This window comes from Pelobates fuscus, chromosome 1, assembly GCF_036172605.1.
Source record: "Pelobates fuscus isolate aPelFus1 chromosome 1, aPelFus1.pri, whole genome shotgun sequence".
Taxonomy (NCBI): domain Eukaryota; kingdom Metazoa; phylum Chordata; class Amphibia; order Anura; family Pelobatidae; genus Pelobates; species Pelobates fuscus.
The window spans coordinates 296,259,047-296,283,087 of record NC_086317.1 but is presented as its reverse complement, the minus strand read 5'-3'; the positions used below and the strand labels follow the sequence as shown (position 1 = coordinate 296,283,087).

Below are 24,041 nucleotides of genomic sequence, written 5' to 3'. Positions count from 1 at the left end.
CCTAAAATTATGACGTGTGGTTGCAACACAATGCAGCATCTGTACATTGATATTCAATGAAAGAATTGCTTTATAATGTTACTGGCTTAATAACAAAGGTATAATTCAACTGCCAAATAATAATATAGCACTCATATCTGTTCCTGTGGAGCTTCCGGTGCACTTCCTTTAGATGCGGTTTCAAATAAATAGAGAGTAAATTTATGTACTTGATAAAGCCACTGACTCCTTTCTTTTGAAAGTTGCATTAATTAAAGACAGTGTAGCAACTGATTAAACTGGTCCAATTCTCAAAGGTATACAACAGCAGATCACACCGTCATGTGGTTTTTCTCATCTTATTATTAATACCAATGTAGATATGCTTTCACATTTTATAAACGGCAAAAGGGAATCACATCAACAACAAAAAAATCACCAAAACATAATTAGTGAAGGAATACACATTAATAAGTCATCAAAATCAGTGAGATAGGATAAAGTGGTCAATAGATAATTTTGTAACCTCATTTTATAGTGTAGTGTTAGAGCACAGAAAATGTGTTCCCTGGGTGATATAAATATTTTGTCTTTTCCCTCATATGCTATGTTTTTCAATGTAAACTGCCTTATCAGAAAAAGGCAATGTTTACATTACTGCCTACTAACACCTCTAGTGGTAGTCACTGAGATGGTCACTAGAGGTGCTTCCATATCCAGTGCCGCAGAATGTGCGTCAACGTTCAGTGTCTCCAATGTTCCACATAGAAGTGCATTGAATACATGTTTTTGTTGCTCATGTGCAATAGCCTCCAATAGTCTCTGAGATCATGAAGACTGATGATCTCAGCCATGGAGGCGGGGACAGCTGCGGATGAGAACAGTGTGGCATGGAAAAAAAGGTGAGTAAAATTATCTTTTTTAGTGTGATTGGTGCGTGTCTAGTCACCTAAACAGCCACATCAGCACTATAGTGTCAGGAATTCATGTTTGTATTCCTGACACTATAGTGTTCCTTTAAACCCACTACATTATCTTGCTTTCAGGGGTAGGGAGGAGAAATATATTCCAAGCACCCTATGCCAATTCAATAAAGCTAGTGGCAGCTCTATGACCCATCTGCAGAAAAGACAAATAATTTAATGAAACACCCAAGTGGTAGTATATTTTATTATATTACAACTTATTAAAGGAGCAGTCCAAGCACCATAACCACCATGGCATGCTCAAGATACTAATTTCCAACAAGAGTGAAACATAGTCAAATTGTAGGTATTTTAGAGATTAAGTTATACTCACAAATTAAATAAAAACAAAACATAACTTGTATAGTAGCTATAAAGACTTAGAAATGCATAAAAAACCCCACTAACTATATAAACATGTGTTACAATGTGTATTAATATTAATCCCTTAAAGATAGAAGTAATTGTAGAGGTTCTGGTTGAGACAAAACCTGGAATTTAAATGTATGTCTGTTCAATCATAATTTACCTCTTTCATAATAAATGCACCCACATTTATTATATATCATGTTGTTCAGGGAAAACCGGGCTTTCATTTCACATCAAATATTTATATATGAAACATAATTTAATATGAATAAAATATAAAAAAGTATTAGAAATTAAGAAATTTTATTTTCTTCTTCTTATTATTATTATTATTATTATTATTATCATCGCCATTTATATAGCGCCAACAGATTCTGTAGCGCTTTACAATATTATAAAAGGGGGGATTTAACTATAAATTGCAAGAAAACTTACAGGAACGATAGGTTGAAGAGGTCCCTGCTCAAACGAGCTTACAGTCTATAGGAGGTGGGGTATAAAACACATTAGGACAAGAAATAGCAATCAAATAAGGTGGGAATGATGCAGAGCTGGAGGAGAGAGTAGAGTGTTGCCCTTTAGGAGAGAGTAAGAGACATGTATGTAAGGTAGAGGTTAGTCTGGGAGGCCATAAGCTTTCCTAAAAAGATGAGTTTTAAGGCACTTCTTAAACAATTGAAGACTTGGGGAGAGTCTGATAGGCAGGCTATTCCATAGGAAGGGAGCCGCCAGCGAGAAGTCTTGCAAGCGTGAGCTGGCCATACGGGTGCGTACAGCGGACAGGAGAAGGTCACAGGCAGAGTGGAGAGACCGAGAAGGGGCATACCTATGGATCTGTGAGGAGATATAAGAGGGGCTAGAATTGTTCAGTGCTCTATAGGTATGGGTTACGACTAGAGAGGAAATTCAGTCTGGAGGCAGAATTCACTACAGACTGTAGAGGGACAATACGGCTTTTGGAAAGACCAATCAGGAGAGGGTTAGAATAATCTATGCAGGAAATTACTAATTACTAAGGCAGAGCAAAAGATGAGGCTCAGTATTAGGAGGAGAAAAGAAAAGGAGCTCAGTTTTAGAGTGATTGAGTTTCAGAAAGCGGGAGGACATCCAGTCAGAGATGGAAGATAGGCAAGCAGTGACACCTTGCAGGACGGCAGGGGAGAGGTTTGGGGAGGAGAGATATATCTGGGTGTCATCAGCGTACAGGTGGTAGTGGAATCCAAAAGAGGTTATACGTTTGCCAGGAGAGGCAGTATAAAGAAGGGGACCAAGAACAGAGCCTTGGGGGACTCCAATCGAGACAGGACGAGGGGAGGAACTATCATTAGAAAAGGAGACATTGAATGAGTGTTGGGAGAGATAAGATGAAAACCACGAGAGGACAGAGTCACAGAGATCGAGTGATTGAAGAGTTTGAAGAAGGAGAGCATGATTAACGGGGTCAAAGGCAGCAGAGAGGTCAAGAAGAATTAGTATGGAGTAGTGGCCTTTGGATTTAGCTGCGATTAGGTCGCTAGTAACTTTGATAAGAGCAGTCTCAGTAGAGGGGAGAGGGCAGAAGCCAGATAGAAGAGGGTCAAGGAGAGAGTTGGAATTGAGGAAGTGATACACACGGGCAAAGACAAGTATTTCCAGAAGCTTTGAGGAAAAAGGGAGCAGGGATATGGAACGATAGTTAGAGTGGGAGGACGGGTCAAGAGATGTTTTTTTCAGGATAGGTACTACAGTGGAAGTCAGCAGGGTCAACGCCAGAAGAGAGAGAGCAGTTGAAGATGTGTGTTAAGGAAGGCACAGGACAAGGGGAAAGAGATCTGATAAGGTGAGATGGGACAGGATCAAGCAGGCAAGTGGTGGGACTAGAGGAAAGGAGAAGCACAGCCACCTCTTGTTCAGTAGCCGGGGAGAAAGTCTGAAGGGTAGGAAAGCCATGATCTACGTACGGTTGAAAGAAAATGGCAAGGTGGGGAGAATTCTTTCCTTAGCTGTTCAATCTTGTCGGTAAATTAGCATGCAAAGCTATCGACTGTAAGGTTAGTTTGGGGGGTGGCCACAGCAGGGCGAAGAAGAGAGTTAAAGGTGTCAAAGAGACACCTGGGATTGCAGGAGCATGAACTAATGAGATAGAAAAGTATGACTGTTTGGTGAGGGCACGCGCTGCTCTGTATGAACACAATATGAATCTATAATGGAGAAAGTCTGACTGGGTTCAAGACTTCCTCCAGGAGCGTTCAGCACAACAGGAGCATCTTTGCAGGTAGCGTGTTGATTTAGTATGGCATGGTTGGGGGGGTGCCCTCCTCGAAGTGCATGTGAGGGTAGTGTTATATGTAGAGATGGCCAGTAAGGGACAGGAGAGGGAAGGGATGGATAGCAGTTGTGAATCAATATCAGCTGCTGGAGGTCAATAGAATTAAGGTTCCTCCTGAGTTGAGGGGAGTTAGGCTGAGGTTGTGGGGTGAGGGGGTACTCGAGAGCAAATGATAAGAGGTGGTGATCAGAGAGAGGAAATGGAGTGTTGCAGATATTAGATACTGTACATGCATAAGAGAAAATGAGGTTGAGGTTATTGCTAGCTACATGAGAATTAGCACACTGCGATGGCCCGATGGAGGAAGTAATTGAAAGTAGTTTAGAGGCTGCTGAGGTCAAATGTGGGTTAATGGGAATACTGAAGTCCCCAAGAATTAGGGATGGAAAATTAGAAGAGAGGAAGTGGGGTAGCCAGGCAGCAAAGTAGTCAAAGAAGAGGAGAGGGGAACCAGGGGGACGATAAATAACGGCAATGTTAGCAGAGAAGGGTTTGAAAAGGTAAATTGAATGAATTTTAAATGATGGGAAAGAAAGGGAAGGGGGGTGGCGAGTTTTAAAGGAGCAGTGGTGTCAAAGCAGAAATTGTACACCACCACCTTTACTCTCAGCTTGTCTTGGGTTGTGGGTAAAGTGAAGACCACCAAAGGATAGTGAGGCAAGGGTAGCAGTATCAGAGGGAGAGAGCCATGTTTCTGTTAGTGCAAGTAGGTTTAGGGAGTGTGAGATAAATAGGTCATGGATGGAAGTTGATTTAACAGTGCTTCACACAGAGCGTGCATTGCGTGCATTCTTAGTTTTGCATAGCATTGTCACTGTGAATATCATAATACTGTTAGCTTTATACTGCTTAAAGTACACATATTTGTGTCCAGCAATGTCTCACAAGTAAAACAGGACCACCTATGTACAAATTTTATGGGATTTGGAAAGTTACGGGGTAAAATATAGGGCTTTCCCTTTTTCAGTTTTTACACATAAAAATTTGCCAGATTGGTCTGCTGGCCTATACTGCATTTGGCACCGTATAGCAGCCCAGGAATGAACATGAACCTGATCATTGCATACCATTTGCAAAAGTAGACAACCCAGGGCATTCCAAAATGGGTTATGTCCAGCCTTTTTTAGTAGCCACTTAGTCACAAACCCTTGCCAAAATTAGCGTTCATATTTCTTTTTTGCATTTTTCACACACATTCTACACTTGCACTGTTGATATCACCGTCGTGATAGGTTTTACTTTTTTGAAACAGTTTTGAAGTTTCCCAAGAACAACAGTAGCTCATCTGTCCAGGTTTTATATGTTTTTTTAAAGTTAGAGGGTTAAATAAAAATAAGTAATTAAAAAAAAATATGTATGTGTAATTTCATTCTGACTGCATTTTGATATATATATAAATCAAATTTCCTTTTTATTATTATATAACGATGAGTTGTCAGACAGTCCCCCCTAATCGGATTACTGGGGTAGGTAAGTATTGTCAGGTTCAGAAGCTGCCACCAGTTATGGCATTATATGCAACCATAACAACTTTTTAACCCACTTAATGTGGGATGGCATAGAACCTGGCGAAGGCATTACCGGGTTAAATGTAGTGAAAATACAATTAATACAATATCTACCACATCAGTGGTTATTAGATATGTGCTTCTATTGTCAATCACTTAAAACATTATGGCCCTGGTTTAATATTTTTGGATAAGATTTTAATATAGTGAAAAATGTTTTAATATTTTGATATATTGACATGTGTTTTTTATTATATAATATATTTTTGACAGTTCCATATTTTGAAAAAAATAATTCCAAAAGTTTATGCAAAAATATGAAATCATTGGAAATGTTCATGCAAAAATCTTATCAAGTACTATGTACACATAGAAACACACAGATCTAGGATAAGTCAGAGGAAGATTACAGGAAAAAAGACAATGCCTTTTAGAAAACATACATTATAGACATTAGATTTCAAACTGTATATCAAATAATAAATATAATGATTTTGATTGTTGGCCTAAAAATATATTCAAGGAAAGGACCAAAAATATTCTGATATTATATAAATCCTGACTGTGCCAGGCCTTTGTAAACTCCAGGTTTTTTGAATGTCATATCAATGAGCCTTTTGGGATTAGAGCTCGACATTCTGGTTTACTGAAACAGCAGCATTTGCATAGTTAAAGTTACTATTCTTACATTTCTCCATCTCTGATAAAATAGGAAATACTAGGACCTTTAAGATTCAACAACATGGAGTTGAAACAACATATAAAAGACAGAAATAAGAATGCTACAGCTGTACTGGGGGCTGAGGGCTGGGGGGACCTGATCTTGTGATCTCCGAAGAGCAAATATCTTTCAAGTCACTCCGAAAAATCAGGATGTTAGCACAACTATCATGACATTTTATCTACGGCTACCGAACAGTGCCCACTTTTCTATTACACCTAGTCATTACTTAATTATTTTAAAATTCTCTAACTGGGACCAAAATGTTTGTTGGACGTCACTATTTCTGTTGGGTTACGACTGGCAAAAACAAATGTCATTGTGTCTTTACCAATCCCAACTGCATGCAGTCCAGTGGAGCTAACGGAAAGTTCCGAGAATAATTATTTCCAACTCTTGTCTAGACTAGGACTCATTGAAGGGTGGAGGGTATCTGCCTCAGAGCTACGTGACCACAGGTATGAGATAGCTTCCCTTTTAAGTTTATTTAAAATATGATAATGCAAGTTGTGGGCATGATGGCAGAAAACTAGTTGTTAGTGGTTTGTAGCTGCCTTGATCAGCAAGTGGTGTTGCATGCCACAACACGGTTGTTTATCCTTTAATACAGGTGTAAAATACTTACATAAGCAATAAATCAGTCCTCACAGTTGAGACTGTTACAATGTATGATTGATTATAGTGTCTCGTTTGAATACTCTTACTAATTGCATCAAGTCAGTAAGCAATTCTATTCGATTTTTTTTAAACAGGACATGCTACAAGCATTTAATTTCATATTTTTACACTTAGAAAAGAGTTGATGAATAGAGCTAATACTGTCCTGAACAGCATATCACATAAACTCCTGCTCTGCAAGCTTATTGGATAAGATCATATAACATAGCCTGATTTGTAGATTATCTTAGCTGCTGCATGTGTGTGGATATATATATATATATATATTGCATATTTTCAGGCAGTATTTTTATAATGCTTTAAAAATAGGGACTACTACCAGCATGCAGTGTCCCTTTAAAAATGTATTCACTGTCTGAATATATCATGTGTCTAAATGTCTAATGCCATATTACCAGAGCATGTCAGTTTGAGGTGGATATGGCGACATCTCCCGCTCCAACATCACTTACATTATTCAGCATGGTAATAAGCAAAAGTCAATTTTAGAGATTTTTAATTCCCTCTAATTTAAAGGCTGGTCATCATCAGTAGAATCTGATCAACCCTTGGGTCACAGGTTTAAATCCCAGCAGGGTTGACTCAGCCCTTCATCTTTCTAAGGTAGATAAAATGAGTACCATTAAATTGTGAAATAGTCTCAACCCCAGAATGTTCTTCAAAACCAGGGTAATCTGAATGTACCTTTCCTGGTTAAATACTTTCTTATTATTTACTCATAAATTAGTGCATTGAGTACAAAATTGTATAGTATAGAAAGTACGGTAACTACAATTACAGCGTGACTATTTCAGCCTCAATTCTGTAATTTGGTTTTCTATTTACTGCAATTCACTAATTGGTGAATACATACCATTGCCATTCATTTTACCCTTGGTGTTTCTCATTTTTAGGGAGCTCTGGATGTTTGAAGTATAGTATTAAACAGCCAAGTTCCAACTATGGCACCAATAAGAATTTAGATGGTAAGAAATCTGTATTTAAGTTAATGCGACTTTAACTCTTTCCTCTAAGAACTAGTAAAATTGTATGACTCATGTTTGCTTTGTAGGTGGCCTGGTGTCTTCTGAAACAGTACCAACGTTTATCCTGCTAACTCCACAATGTCTTAGCACACTGGATAACCTTTTTTTTTTCTTTCAGACACAGATCTACAATGTCTCCTTTCTGTAAAGTCTACATTATATCTCAATCTAAACAGCACATAGTGGATCTATACTGAGAGTGCATGCCTTTCTTTCCCAAGGCTCCAGTGAAGATATACGTCAGCGTGTCTATTTCAGGATATCAGTTTTGGACGCTAAGAAGACTTTGTTCAATTCACTTTAAGGGACAACCCCAAACATGTTCTGATCATATTCCTAGCTCTCTGATGCTGATGTTTTGCATTAATGGTCTCTACAAGTAACATTCTTGAGACCTGGTTCAAAACATTTGTTTTGTGCTGTTTTTCTTCTGCTCTACTGTTATTTTCAAGAATCAGTCTGGGCATCGAGACCACTTCATTTCAAGTGATTATGGTGCCTAGTGTCCCCTGGAACTTTTACCGTCTAGTGTTAATCCATTGTTGAAACTTTAACATGGGACTAGTGTCCACAGGTGCCTGTTTGCTGCTTATGCTTACTTCAGCCTATCACTGGCTGTCGACCGACCGTGAGTTCCATTTATTTTATGCAAAAAGTTTTGTTTTATCAAAACTATATAACAGGTTGGCTTAGAGTATCAACGGGTTGCTCTCAGTAAATTATATGGGCCCTGCAATACAGCACTAAGCTCAGGAGAACTAACATGAGTTCCTACTTCTGGCTTTCCAGTGTTGGTAGTGGAGAGGTTCCAGGTAAGAAGTCAAATGAGAAGTCAGCATACTAAGAAAAAAAAAAGTTACAGTTTTGTGTGATTAGAAATTATTTCTACAATATAAGATAAAATGTTCATTTATTAGTACAACAATAACATATATAGTGATGTATTCTAATATATATGTATTTTGTTATGTATTTTGTATTTGTGCTGCCCTAGGCACAACTAAATTCGGGCTCCCCCCCCCCCCACCCCCCCAATTCGTGTCAAGGCCACTTTTTTGACTGACAGACACAGGCCCTCATTGATACACTCAATTGCAGATACACAGTCATTGGCACACACTTAGTCATTGGCTCACACACAGTTTAACCAACACACACATTCACTGACAGACACACACTGACAGACACACACCCTCATACACATAAAATGACAGGCAAACACTGACACACACTCAAAGACATACCATCCTCACTGATGTGACACACTCTGACAGACACACACTTTCACTCACTCACAGACACACACTGACAGCTACCAGGGCCGGACTGGGGATACAAAGCAGCCCTGGAAAAAAATGTTATGCCAGCCCCATAAGTCAATGCGCCATATATTGCCGTATGTAATATTTAAGGCTATATCTTACCACCCCAGATGACAGATGATTGAGTAATATATATATATAAATATATATATACTCATAAATGAAAAAAATCAAAATGCACTCACAGGTCTTCAAATTAGTGGACAAATTGGTGCTTTATTTGGTCATCAAAAAAGTGTACAAAAATCAATCGACGTTTCGACCCTGCCGGGTCTTTTTCAAGATCTTGAAAAAGACCCGGCAGGGTCGAAACGTCGATTGATTTTTGTACACTTTTTTGATGACCAAATAAAGCACCAATTTGTCCACTAATTTGAAGACCTGTGAGTGCATTTTGATTTTTTTCATTTATGAGTATATATATCTGACGCCAGCAATTTGTACCCAGGCACATGTGATATAATTAATTATTTTTGGAGGAGAGTGCCAAGCTTCCATTTGTTTATATATATATATATATATATATATATATATATATATATATCTTTTTGAATATAATATATTGGTCCTTTCAGAGTAAAACGTTTAATTATACAGTAAGCATACTCACATGCAGACACTGACATCTCAATGACACACACAAGCTCATTGATACACAGCCTCATAGACAAACAATCTCACTGATATACATCAGCTCATTGACATAATAACACAAGCTCACTCACTAGCAGGCACACACATGCAAGCAAGCTCACTCACTAGCAGACGCACACACACTGCTTAATGTAGTGGTACTGGTGTCTATAACATGTCCCTACAGGCTTTTCAACGTAAACACTGACTTTTCAGAGAAAAGGCAGTGTTTACATTGCTTCAAAGTGACACCGCTAGTGACAGTCACTTAGACGGTCACTAGAGGTGCTTCCTGTGTCAGTGCACCTACATTCAGGGCCTCCACACTCTGGAGGCGCTGAACGTTCCCCATAGAGATACATTGATTCAATGCATCTCTATGAGGAGAGGCTGATTGGTGTAACGTTTTGCAGCCAATCCTATGGCAAAGCATTGGATTGGCTGAGATCATCAAGCTTGATGATCTTAGTCATAGAGGCAGGGCCAGTCGAGGGGAGACCAGCACGCTGCGTGGGGGAAAAAAAGGTGAGCAAAAACACTATTTTTAAACACACATATGCACCATGACAGACACAGAAACACACATATACCATGACACACACACACACACCATGACATAGACAGAACCACACACACACACCATGACACAGACAGGCACACACACACACCATGACACACACACATATACCATGACATGACATCATATTCCGGCCGCGGTCTCATTAAGCTGCGCGCTGCGGAGCATAGCCAGAACAGCTCCCGCAGCGGCCGCCAGCAGACCTCCCCCAGCAGCCGCCAGCAGATCTCCCCCAGCGGCCGCCAGAAGACCTCCCCCAGCGGCCGCCAGCAGACCCAGGTGTCTGCCCGGCCCCAAGTGCCAACGGCCCACCGGGATCCCGGTGGGCCAGTCCGGCCCTGACAGCTACACACGCACTGACAGCTACACTCACTCACAGAGTGTGAGAGAGCAAGAAGAGCAAAGGACAACACTTCCTTGCCGCCTGGATAGAATATTAGTAGTTTAACACCTCGGGGGGGCCATAAGAAGGACAGCCCCAAGATGAGGCAAACAAGTATTTGTTTGGGAGCATGGGGTGGTGTTTTTTGGCGCCCCCTGAATGTGCCACCCTTGGCAAATGCCTTGTTGGCTTGTGGTAAATACAGCCCTGCACAGCATATATAAACTAGTCCCACCACCAATGTAGAAATACTTAACTGGTGTGTGATTATCTGTGTTAGATTCCTGTGTTAGTATCCATGTGTTAGTGTCTCTTTAAATACAACAGTATACCAAAACATGTACAGGGAATCAGCTGTTTCCTATAATATAAATGAACTAAGCACAATGTAATACAGTGTGTATATAGTAAATAAACGATATTTACTATATACAAACTGTATTACACTATGCTATGTTTACATATTGCTATTTTTGTACCTTACGGTTTTCATTGTTTTTAATAATTGGTCCCTGAGGAAGTCCCTGAAAGAAAGAAATGCGTTGGACCTTATTTGTATATTCCTTCTAATAAAAGAAGCGTATTTTACTTACCCCCCTGTTGGAGGGTGCCTCTGGAGACAAATGTATTGGAGACACCAGGAAGGGAAATAGCCCCCAAATAAAGGGGGGGGGGGAAGGCACCTCTTATGCACATAATCACTCCAATATCTTGTGAGTGCAATCCTATATAGTGCTATTTACTATATACACACTGTATTACATTATACTATGTTTATGCATAGTGTTTATGCTGATTTCCTGTATATGTTTTTGGTATACTGATTTCTCTTGAGTCTTATAAGATTCAGTTTATTGGTTATTTTTATGTCATATATAAGACATTCAGTTATATAGATTTAACTAGTGGATCTGCAGAACACCATATGTATTTAAACATTTTTGAAACATATTTCGAAACCATGTGTTTTAAGTCCTGGAAGAACATATGAATTTTGTAATTTCATACCTACCCTACATGTGTATCTAAATATAAAATGATCCATAGAGAGAGTTGAAGACAATTTTATTTTGCAATAACAGGCATATTAATACCAGAGTCAAAACATATTATAAACACGTCTCAAGATTAAAGCTGTGTTTTATTTTCATGATTTAGACTGCTCTTTGATCATTGTCCTTAAAAAAATGTAAGCTTTTGAAATATGCACTTATTAAATACATACACACACAAACACACACTGCTGCCCTTCTAGAAGTTGAAGGTTTGACTTAGTATGCAAAGGATGCATTGCCTTTAAGGTAGTCCACCTTTGCACTTACTTTGGTATTCAGTTCTCCTGAATGCATGCTGACTTTCACACATAAGTCAAGGAAACATAAGTAAGGACTGTCGTGGTGTGAGAACTGTATAGGCCTGTCATCAGGATAACACCTTCCTAAAATATGTGCAATTCTTTAAAATTACTGAGATAGTCAGCAAGTAGAGTAATTGCTTTCAGACATTCAGACTCATACATATTTATTATTGTTCTTCCATATCAAAGTACAAAGGATAGGAGGAAGGGCAGGAAATTGTTGTAATGGTACTTACCCGGTCCATGTGCCGGCAGGGGTCGTCCAATGTGCAATGATATGAAAGGTAGCAGGAGGATAATACATTTGAATGAATGATAAAAGATGCATCCATAATATCAACATGGTCACTGTGTTACAAACTGTATACAAAGAACCAAGTGCAAAAAATGTTCTAAAAAATTATGAAGTTTGGAAGGACACCTTATTCAAGGAATCTATAGATAGGTTAAGACAGTAAGTTAAGAGAGTATCCGGTCAAGAAGAGCAGAAGTCTTGTGAGTGGAAGTCACATGATGAGATGACTCTGCTTGGACCTACTACAAACAGTGCATCTTCAGACCAGCTCTGTGCATGTCTTGAGTGACCCAGCTCAGATTTCCATTGGATTCTCTTGATATTGGTAGTAGTTCAGTTTTTTACATACAGTAAAAGTGCAAATGATTTAGGAAGTTTTATGAATTAACAAAATACAAAGTGACTGAACAGGATAAAAATCGATATTCGGTGTGACCACCTATGGCCTTCAAAACAGTATTAAATATTTTAGGTACACCAGTACACAGTTTTTTTTTCCCATTCTTTATATGTGAATAGGCAAAATGGCAGTATAAAACACTGATCCAATGGATATCATAATTTTACAAACTGTGGATAACAGGGCCAACAATCCTGTAACATTAAGATTTTGAGAATACCTGTAATAACTGCCATGCTTCTTTAGATTGTAAGCTTGTTTCGGCAAGGACTTGTTTCACCTACTGTTCCCATATGTCATATGTGTTTTGTTAGAATTAAATTTTGTCTTGTTTACCTATTGTACAGCACTGTGAAATATGTTGGGTCTATATCAATAATTTTTATTGTAAGTGTACTGTACTTGTTTTTGGTGGAGTGTGCAATTCGTATCAAATAAAAAGATGAAAGAAAAAGTAATAACCAAAAAAATAAATAGGCAATTGGAAACCCACCACAAGATACATCTCCAGATCTCCCAACCTGTTCTTCAAGCAGTGTAAGCCTCCCAACGTTTCCACACCTTATGAAAACTACCATAATGTTGTAAAGCAAAGCCATCAGTTTGTCCATTAAATGGTTGTCCTCTATTTTTGCCTTTACTTCTTGAATGGAGCCTCAGTCCTCAGTCTTCTGAAGCCCACCTGGCATCTAAGGTGATCTTGTTGTATAATCTTTGGGACAATAAAAATGACCAAGGATCCAGATCAAATCAGCAGTGAAATACAGGCTGCAACAATAATCTAATGCAATGAAAAGGTGTAATTTTCTGTTATTACACAGAATAACATATGCAGGTATGTGTTTCTGTTTTCACAGACCTTCCAACAAAGAACTGTGCTAGTCTAGAACATATGGTATATGATTATTAGCACCTGCTTGGTACTTAATCACACACCTGGTTATATGTCTACAAAATCCCTGACTTTGTGCAAGTGTACCTAGAATTGATGCTGTTTTGAAGGCCAAAGGTAGTCACGCCTAATATTGATTTGTTCGGGATTTTTTCCTTTGCTCACTTATTTTGTATTTTGCTAATTGATAAAAGTAAACCATTAACCTTTCTATTTTTGAACTCATTCTTACTTTACACCTGCCTAAAATGTTGCTCACTACTGTAAATAGGTAAATAGGATGTTTTTAAACAATATACATTTTGACAATCATAATAAGTAGGTATTCAAATTGTTGTTTAATATCAGATAGGTTCAGACAGAGTTCTGTTACAGTATGTAGAATTGTAGAAGCCTAGATTATGGTTTGGATGTTGCCCCACACCACACTTATAATTTGGCCTAATTCTTTGGTCAACATCTTTGTTTTATCCAATTTTGCTCTCTGAAAATAAGCCAGTTAATAAATTCAGCCAAACCTCCACATGCTTACGCTGTGATGGAGACTAAAATCCTAAAAATGTTTATCATATTCCTAATATTCTGTACTTTTGTTTTTGCAATTGTTAAATTATAAACATACATTTTAAAAGGCTCAACTGAACAGTGAGTTAATTCAAATGAATTGTGATACTAAGTACTAAACTGAAGAAAAAACTATCCCAACTCTGCTCTATACCTCACCTCAATTTACAATGTAATCCATAAACTCTACTAAAATGTTTAGGGGGTTTATTCGCTAAACTGACAGCACAGGACAATTGACAAGGGAATTGCAAGTCTGAAGTCAGAATAGCCAACATGGAAGAACACTCCTACTCCTAGCTATATAACTCAGCTATATCTGGCTAAAAAGTAAATAATTTTTGTCAATTCTCAAAATTTACGCTTTGACAAATAAACCCTTTAGTAACTTATAGAAAGCACAAACTGAATAATCTTGGGTTTGACAGCCCTGTGACACTGCCAGAGGTAACATTATACCTCCAGCAGCTATGGGGTTAATTTTTATATCAAAGCAAATACTACCAATACAGACTCTAGGCACCATGACCATTTCAAAGCACTGAAGTGAGTCTTGGAGGAACCATTTAATATCAGTAACTCTACACTGATCAGCCCCAACATTAAAGCCACCTGCCTAATATTGTGTAAGTCCCCCTTGTACTGTCAAAACATCTCTGATGTGTCGAGGCATGGAGGCATGGACTCCACAAGACATCTGAACGTGTCATGCGGTATTTGGAACCAACACAGTAGCAGCAGATCCTTTAAGTCGATCAAGTTGCAAGGTGAGGCCTCCATGGATTGTATTGGTTGTTCCAGCGCATTCCACAGATGCTCAATCAGTTTAGATCTAGAAAATTTGAAGTCCAAGTGAACACCTTAAACTCTTTGTCATGTTACTCAAACCATCCCAGAAAAGTGTTACCAATTTGGCAAGGTACATTATCCTGCTGAAAAAGGCTTTATGTGGTCTGCAACAATCTCTAGATAGGTAGCACGTGTCAAAGTAAAATCCACATGAATACCAGGACCCAAGGTTTCCCAGCAAAACTTTGGACAGAGCATAACATTGCCTCTGCTGGCCTGCCTTCTTCCCATAGTGCATCCTGCTGCCATCTCTTCCCCAGGTATACGATACATATGCATCTGGTCATCAACCTGAACTAAATATGATTCATCAGATGGCAACTTTCTTCCATTGCTCCATGGCCAGTTCTGATGCTCATGTCCCGAATAAGGGCATTTTCTGTGGTGGACAGGGGTCATCACGGTACTATGACCAGTCTGCGGCTGCGCAGCCCCAGATGCAGCAAACTGAAATGTACCATTCTATTATGGCCTTTCTATTAAGTTTGTCATCAATTAGAGCTACAGTAGTTCATCTGTATGATTGGCTAAGACACACTAGCCTTCGCTCCCTACGTGCATCAGTTAGCCTTTGGCGCTTAGGACCCTGATGCTGGTTCACCGGTTGTCCTTCCTTACACCACTTGTGGTACGTACTAACCATTGCATATTTTTGATAGCTTTTTCTTTTCTTCTGCTGTTCTTCCATTTGTTTTTAGATTTGCATATGTCTGTCTCATGGAAAAAACACTTTACCATAATACACTAAGCTCATCAAAATGTGTTGTAAATTAGGTGGTGAGTAAATCACTAGGTTCACACTGGCTGACTGTAGCAAATGCATTTAAAAACATAAAACAAAACTCAACGTGATATTTGTATTAAAGTATATGATTCCATTTACAAAGATCCTAGAGCATACTCATTTCATAGGACAAGATATGTGCTGACACTTAGAATATTGGATTCACCTCCTCTGAAACATGATTGGTTGCTTTGCAAACATAAATTGATTTAAATTGCTGCCAGACTTCTGGTTTACACATCTTCAAGCAACTCTCCTAGAGCCAAAGTTACAGGTAACAGTAAAGGTAAGAAACTTATTTTACTGTATTATCACAGTACTAATAAAAAGTCACTAGACCTAAATGTATATGAAGGTAAACTGGAATTTATTTTTGAAGATTCATGTGGGTTTATATTAAATAGGAAGCTCTCCTGATTCGCTTCAGTCTGAATCAGGCGACCCATGTAGCAACAATCAGTTACAGCAACCTGCAAGAGGTGACTTTGTCAGGGTTATTTTCTAAAGTGAGAATTCAAAGTGAATTTCAGATTTGGGGCCATAGCAGCTTAAACTCAAAGCATAGCTGACTCAGAGATTTTTTTCCAACTTGGCAAATTTGACATTAAATTTGAATTTACTTCGCCTTCATCTTAATCTCTCCCTTTTGTTAATAACCCTGTGAGTGTCTGTGTGCTTTTTATCCAGAACGTATTGCTATGTAAATTTTGGTTACTGGAAGTTATACTTACATGTCTGTATACGTCTGTGATATTCTTGAAAATAAACGCAAAGCACAGATTTTTATTCATATAATAAAGTATTAAAAATATGTTAAAGATAAAGTGCAAAAATGCAAAATGTAAACCATGCACATAACCATGTAACCCTTAGTACAAAGTGCTCACAGTATTAACCTAAAAGAAAGTGTATCATCAGGTATACTATCCCAGAGCTGGAGACTACAAAGCCCTCGCTAAATTAACCCACACCAGATGAGCGCTTACTATATTATTGTCTAAAGATATTCTTGTCTGGAGCATTACATATCAAAATATTAATCTTTTAGTTAAATATTGTCTGCTGAAACTTTTTAGCTTAGTTTAAATTATATGAGAAAATATGGGATGTCTCAGCACTGACGGTTTCTCCAAAAAAGCTGGACATATATGTAATTTTAATCTTGAAAACCATACGGTTATTTATATATGATTAGGTAGTTCTCCTACTATCAATCATTAATATAATTTATGCAACTTTTTTCACTGTTGCCCATAGTAAATTAAAGGAAGTCTCCAGACACATAAAGAACTCCAGCTTGTTGAATTGCTTTAGATGTCTGGAGACTGTAATTTTGACAGTTTAAAAAGTGCTGATTTCAATAGAAATCAACACTTTCATAACTGGGGGGGGGGGGGGGGGGAGAAACAACTCCAAGGCTGTCAGGGAGCGAGGGAGGCTTTTATCCACTTCTTTTAGCTCCACAAGTCTAGCAAGCCCGCTATTCTCAATGAGCTATAGTAGAGTTTATTGAGAAGCATTGGAAAGCTGTGATGGTACGCACACATGTGCTCACATCTCCAGACAGAGGTTTCTCAACGAGAAAGAGGATAGCTTACCAATGCTGCAAGTCAGCAGGCCTTCAACTGTTGCCAGCTGTTATTTTAATATACCCTCAAAGAAAACATGCCAAAAATACTAAAGTGTATGTTTTCTTGAAGGGTTGGGCAGGGGAGTGTGCTAAATAGATAACAATAAAAAAAAAAATCAATGGAGTGTCCTTTTACATCACTAAGAAGAAAATCTTAAAATGTATCAGCATCCATCTGAACAGACCAGTAGTAATGATGACTGAGATAGGTGTAGAGAAACCATGTAAATTATTTTGAGGTATTTTAGGTACTTTTTCTTTGCAATCTTTATTGTCGTTATGTTGACTTTCTTATTATAGCAAATCCATTTAACATATCCATATTCAGAATACAAATGATATTTTAAAGGTGTTTGGCAAACATTGTTTTCATTGTTAACACCCTAGGGTATTTTTTCTCTATCCCCTTCTGTGCTTTGTACCAGAACGGTGCCAGGCAATTCTTTTGTGATACTGTGAGTGTGTGATATATGTATGCATCTTTTCACTGAATTTTCACACATATCTATGTTTTTTTTATATATAATATTACAAGAATGTGAGGACCTCACCCAGAAAAACTACAATAAGGGGAAAGTGTGATAACCTCTAAGTACTGCGTGTATCTTGCAGGTGTCAATTAGTTCAGTGTTTTTTGTTTTTGTATATATTGTTTTATAGTTCTCTGTGGAATACGTTGGAGCTACATAAATGGTAATAATGTAGAAGTGGCCAGCATGTTTTTGTTTTATAGGTTTAAAGATTGATCCAAAGAACAATGAAGTGTTGGATTGTGTTCACTTCGCTCCTTGGAGCTGCCTTTTCTTTACCAGTAAGTCCCATATTTTCCTAGATTTTCAATGCCTTTTTTTTTGCAAAAGGTTGTTCTTTGATTTTTGTGAAAATATGTATTTTTAAGTCATTAGTATAAGCATCTGTTCTCTGACATAACTTTTTGGTTAAATGTCTACTTTTCTTAAAAATGTCCACTGAGCACCAAGTTGCAGTGGTGTGTTTTGAGCCTCATCATCTTAGATGAGATGAATTCTTAAACATGATGCGCTCAGTTGTGCAGAGTGGGCAAAAAGCCAACCTTATTAGAAAAAAAAGTTGGAAACCAGTACTAACACTAGTAACTTTAGTAAATCACTTGTCACATCACCAAAACACACTATTTAGTGAATAGTACATAGATTTTACTGATGTATTTCAGAGGGAAACCGCAATTACAAGTCACATTTGACACATCTTCAATTCATGGCCCAGACTCATGAGTCTCTATGGAAACACTACAACCAATCTCTATCCATCAAAGGAAACTAGAACTTTAATTTATAGCAGTGATTCCCAAACCACTAATTAATAGCATAATAGTGTGTGTCCACTGTTTCAAATAATTTGTCACATTACTTAACCCTCTAAATGTTCATAGCTAATCAAATGGTTACAATTTAAAGTGATAAAATATGCACCAAAACTGAAATATTAAAGGAACACTCCAAGCACCATAACCATTACAGCACCAATGTTAGAAGTGAAATCAATTGGCTGATGCTTTTGGCCAACGAGAGCTTCAGGCTCTCGGTAGAGGCAGTGCCGGTGTCTGTCATACCCCAGATCAGAAGTCAAACAGTTAGCAAATAGGTAGACATCAGGATAACCTGATACCATAACCACTACAGCACACTGTATGGATTATGGTGCTTGGAGAGCTGATTGAAATTAAGCATCTTCCTTATTAAAAGTGTAACCCACCTACATTGTTTTGCAAAACAATACTGAAAATCTGATTTGTCAATCTTAGGACTATGACTCTCATGTGGCTCATTGGGCCTATAGGCTTAGTTTTGGAAATCTACAAAAGCCAGAGCTCTAAATGTCATTCATGTTAATGCCCATGTGCAGTTTTAATTACAATAACCAGATGGTAAGAGTCGTGACATAGATATTGATGTGGATGACGAGGGAGTTAATGGAATGGACGAAAGCCAAAGACCAGATGAAGCACGGATACCATAAAGCTGTATAGAAGCTGAAAGACTTCCCATATTTTCCATTTCAGCTGACAGGGGCTCTCTCCCTCTAACTTACTCATCATATGGATCTGCTCAGAACCCACAGGACCAAAACTAAATATATATTTTCAAAGGTCACTCTACAAATACACCGTTAAAAACCTAGCTAGGAATATATTTGCTCAAAAAAAAAAAATACTCACAGATTATCAAAGATGGAATTTTTTTCAGCAGGTAACTTGTGACTTTCTACCTACTAGACTATAACTCACTTTGTCAGTTACCATCTATGATTGACAGGAACTTGTTTAATATCTGAACATTGAAAGGTTGACATAAGAAACCCAGATAGGCAGAGATTCAGATCCCTTCCCAACACTTCCATACTGCTTAGAGGGAACAACACAAAGCACACAGTAGGACCTAAGGATAATTCCTGTTTATTGTGACAGTCCTGACTTGTCACTGATGCTGAAGGGATAATTATTTACAAAGTGGTCAACACCAAGGTAATCCCTCTCCTGGAGAACAATATTTTAAGTCTCAAGAGTTCCAGATGGCTGGAGAATAGATTGTCTTTATTATTTATGAGTGTATGAGCACATGATTCCCAAGAACAAAAGCAAAAGGCCTATTTATAGAGTATGTTGTGATAAAAACTGTTTATAAATATTCTTTTGCTCCATTCACTTTATATATTATTTTAACGCAAACCGCCATTCAAATATGTATCTACTCTGTAAATAATTTAAAACATTTGGACATCTTTACCTGCAGCTTCCCCCTAATCCTCAGCACCCAGGATACGTCAACTTCAGCTATGAGGTAGGAAACATTCTTTGTTTATTTATTCATAGATATATATCTAGAACATTCTATGCCTGTCTGCCAATTATCTTTATTTTCTGCATTTTGTGAGAGCATATCTAACCGCTCATACCTGAGGTGATTAAACATTCTATTTTCTTTAAGATATTATCACCTTTAAAGTGGTACCAGACCATGATGAAACATCAGGTAAGAAATAAAGCCACAATTACTTTATATGTTTTTCTAAGACTGAAATTGATTACTATATACAGCAATTGTAACATGAGTGCAATGTACATTAACACTGATAACATGCACTGAAATCATTTGCTTGGAGACATGAAGAAACATTTTAAATTGACAATTAATATCATCATATTTTGGTATTTGTTGATATTTTGTTTTTAGAAAGTTTTGAGATTTTAAAATTGTATCCAAAAAATATTACATTCTTTGAAAACCGTTTTCAAAAATATTAAATTGAGACTAAAGTGAGAAATGTGTGCATTTCTCTTCTAATGGCTTTCATTTTATAGGCTTTCCAAATGATACCATACTGTTAGACAAATTTTCCAAATGATTTATCTACAAATATTTAAAAAACTGAAATGGTGACTTTTGCAGACAAATCATTGGGAAGGTTTTCCAACAGTATTGAATAATTTGGAAAGCTTATTAAATCGAGGCCAAATTGTGAATGAGTTGATAGAAGACAACCTTAAATCATTATGCATACAACCAAATACATTTTGATTTACATTGCTATAAGACTGGAATCAGAAAAGGTTAAACTGTAAATTAAAGGAGTTCTGTTTTCTTTTAGTATCCTTCTTATGGTTATGAGCCTATGTCTGGATGGCTGCAGAATACCATGGTACCAATGTCACCACCACTGCTTCCCCAGCAACAACTACCGCATCAGCATGTCATTCCAAAATTGCCATTCCATCATCCTCTACTGCTACCTCAGCAGCCAATGATCCCTGTGCCTCCTCATCATTCAGTGGTGCCTCCACCACCCCAGCAAACACACCAGCAAAATCCAACCTACCCTGTCGGGAGTTTTCCAACAAGCAACCAACCACTAGAACTCCCCAAACCTGACCAACAAAACCTACCAGGGCAGCCCTTGTACCCAATCCAGCCACAGCCCCCTCTTGTTGAAGAAAGACCCCATGATCCATGGCAGCCAGCAGGAAAAAACAAGCAGGAGGAACTGGTAAGAATCACTTCATTATAAACAATATGCATTGTTTAAAGATATATTCACTTTATCAAACTCTGAAATCATAATCTAATGATCGGTATGTAAATATTAAGACCTATGACAATACATTACTTGTTTAATGTATTAATCACAGAGCATGACATAATGTGACCTGACTAATATGGTCATGGAATTTTTCAAACTTGAGGAAGACATACAAGTCACCAAATAACTACTCCGATACTATACCACCAATAAGACTGAAAAAGCATCGACATGGAAAAATACAGAATGACATTCACATGAATGTAACAATGCCTTGTTTATATTAGATTTATTTTTCGCAGAAGATTTATTTAAACAGAATTAATAAAGTTTACTGAAACTGTGCAAGAGCAAAAATATAATGTTTAAAAAATACGGATACTTTATTTTCATTATGTTTTATTAACACATGTTTAGATAGAGTTCAGATTATCAACATTGTGGCATGTTATATTCTAGTATTTCTGGTAATTATACACTTTTATTTTGAACTGTAACTCTAAAATAATTTTTTATATATATTTTATTTTGTCTCCTTTAGGATTAAACGTTTTTGAAAATCAAGAAATTGTCCAATGCAAAAAACAAACGATTTGACAATCATCACTGCATGGGATTCAACAAGAAATGCTAATTTTAGACTTTTATTGTAACTGCATTGTAAAAGAGAGAAGAAACAAATCATGTCACATAAATAATTGAACATGCTCCAAATTTGTAAAGTTTGCGTAGCTGACATATGGAAAATAATTGGTGACTCAGAGCTGTGAGAATAAACTGCTTTAATCTAAAACTGTGTGATGTTTTGTGAAGTTTCCTCAATCCTCTAGGCATCAATATCTTTATACAGCAGTAGCTTTTCATTTCTTAATGATGCATTACAAAATACTTTGGTAAATAATCTATTTCATTTGAATCCAGTTTCCTTAATCCTGCTGTTAAATTGGTAAATAATGACTATAGGTGTGACCTGTCCAGTATTCCATGGTTTGGTGACTTGGTGCCACCTACGCACTGTAGTCAAACATATGAAAGAAGTTAGATTTGTGCTTCACATGTCACAAATCTCACTCAGTTCTGTTGTAATCCTTCAGCTACACCGGAGATTCCATGGAACTTTGTTCTTTTCATCATCAGCCTTTGAGTTTTCGCTGCTAGGTCAACAACTCTGGACCAGATAGAAGAATTGTCCTTGTCCCATAATGAGTTACCTCCAACTATTTTAAAGGTGGGCTACCTCCCCTAATCTTCCATGTATTAATTCATCTTAAATCCTTTGCATAAATATTGGGGTATAAAAAGTGACTATATAATAATAGTCTTATTTTATAAGGTTATACGACAGCAGTTTTATGATATACACTTGTCAAAAACTAAATTAGAAATGGAAAAATACCTTGTTGAGGGATATTTCTAAGGAACATTCTATATGGGTGAAGGCAATGGAACTGATACAATGTTAAGAATCTTAACAATTATCTACTAACCTTGCTGTGTAAAAAAATACCCTCATAAAATTAAATAAACATGCCTTTAATAGTTCATTGTTAAATTATACAATATACAGGAATTCCCCCAATTATAACAAAGTATATGCATAATGCATACGTTCCAAAAATTACAGCATTGGTGTATGTGCTGTAGCAGGTAGATCTCTCCCAGCAGAGAGACACATAGAATATTCGGAGTTAGTACTTCCTGATTTTGCACTTCTTTCTCACTATCCTGGCTTTGTTCTCTGGCATCCTGCATTTGTAGACACCTGACACCAAGTCCCCAGTAAGTGTAATATGAGCGCAAGTGCTTAATAAGTGCTGGGACTGACCAGACTGGCTAAGTGTTATCCCAACAAAAATACCAAATTTCTGCCCATCAGCATGAGAAAAAATAAAGAAGGGAGTTATAACAAACAATTCTTCTATCTATTAAACATCCATATTAATGTTCAAACATCAACATGATGACACATCCAAAAATAAGCCCTAGTCATTTGCTAATCATAAATTAACGGTATTCCATTCGTGAGATAACAAATCTATTTTCCCGAACATAGATCCGCAGTATTCTATTAGCGAGTAAGCTAATCTATGTTCGGGAAAGTTTCTCATGAACATAGATTTGCAGGATTCCACACCCTAGTGAACTGGTCTATGTTTGGGGGAAATCTTAGAAATAAGAGATTCCCTGAAAATAAGCCCTAGTGCGTTTTTCAGTGTAAAAATTAATTTAAAACCTGGTCTTATTTTCGGGGAAAGACGGTAGTCTCTCTCTTTAAACACCCTACGTACAGTTTGCACTTCTATCTTTTTGCTGCTGATTAGAGCTTATATTAGGAGCATCCCTGGAAAATAAACTAGGGCTTTTTTGGGGGGACGATTTATTTTCGGGGAAGCACAGTAGCTACTAACTGTTGAGAAAGTTTTTCTTGAAGATGCAAAATGTGTCCAGTTTCACTTGACGTGTGGTTTGCCTCTCTCTCTCTCCTTCACATGGAAAGTTAGAATTTTAGTACTTCTTTCTTTTTGCTGTTAATCTGCCTTCGTTTGGAAGTTTGAACATTAATATGGATATTTAGTCAAAAGAAGAACTGTCGTTATAGCACACTTCTTAATTTTTTTTCTCTTGATGGAGTGCAACATTTTCGTATTTTTGTCAAGATTTAGCTTTTGGGGGATTACTCCTATTTTCACCCCTTTTCACCCCTATGTTTTCTGCTTGTTGCTTATGTGATATTTAACCATTACTGT

At 37.5% G+C, this 24,041-nt stretch overlaps 2 protein-coding genes across 4 annotated transcripts in view; one reads left to right on the top strand and one right to left on the bottom strand.

Annotated features, from left to right (window-relative positions):
• The window catches only part of ARHGAP6 (Rho GTPase activating protein 6), a 640,778-nt gene that overhangs the window by 114,286 nt on the left and 502,451 nt on the right, over positions 1–24,041 (bottom strand). The gene's annotated exons all lie outside the window — the stretch shown is intronic.
• On the top strand, positions 15,854–22,087 carry AMELX (amelogenin X-linked). Its single transcript, XM_063444617.1, has 6 exons — positions 15,854–15,894; positions 17,972–18,049; positions 20,010–20,057; positions 20,205–20,249; positions 20,866–21,261; positions 21,836–22,087. Exons 2-6 carry the CDS (start codon positions 17,996–17,998, stop codon positions 21,839–21,841), a joined length of 549 nt encoding a protein of 182 aa, XP_063300687.1. The 5' UTR covers positions 15,854–15,894; positions 17,972–17,995; the 3' UTR covers positions 21,842–22,087.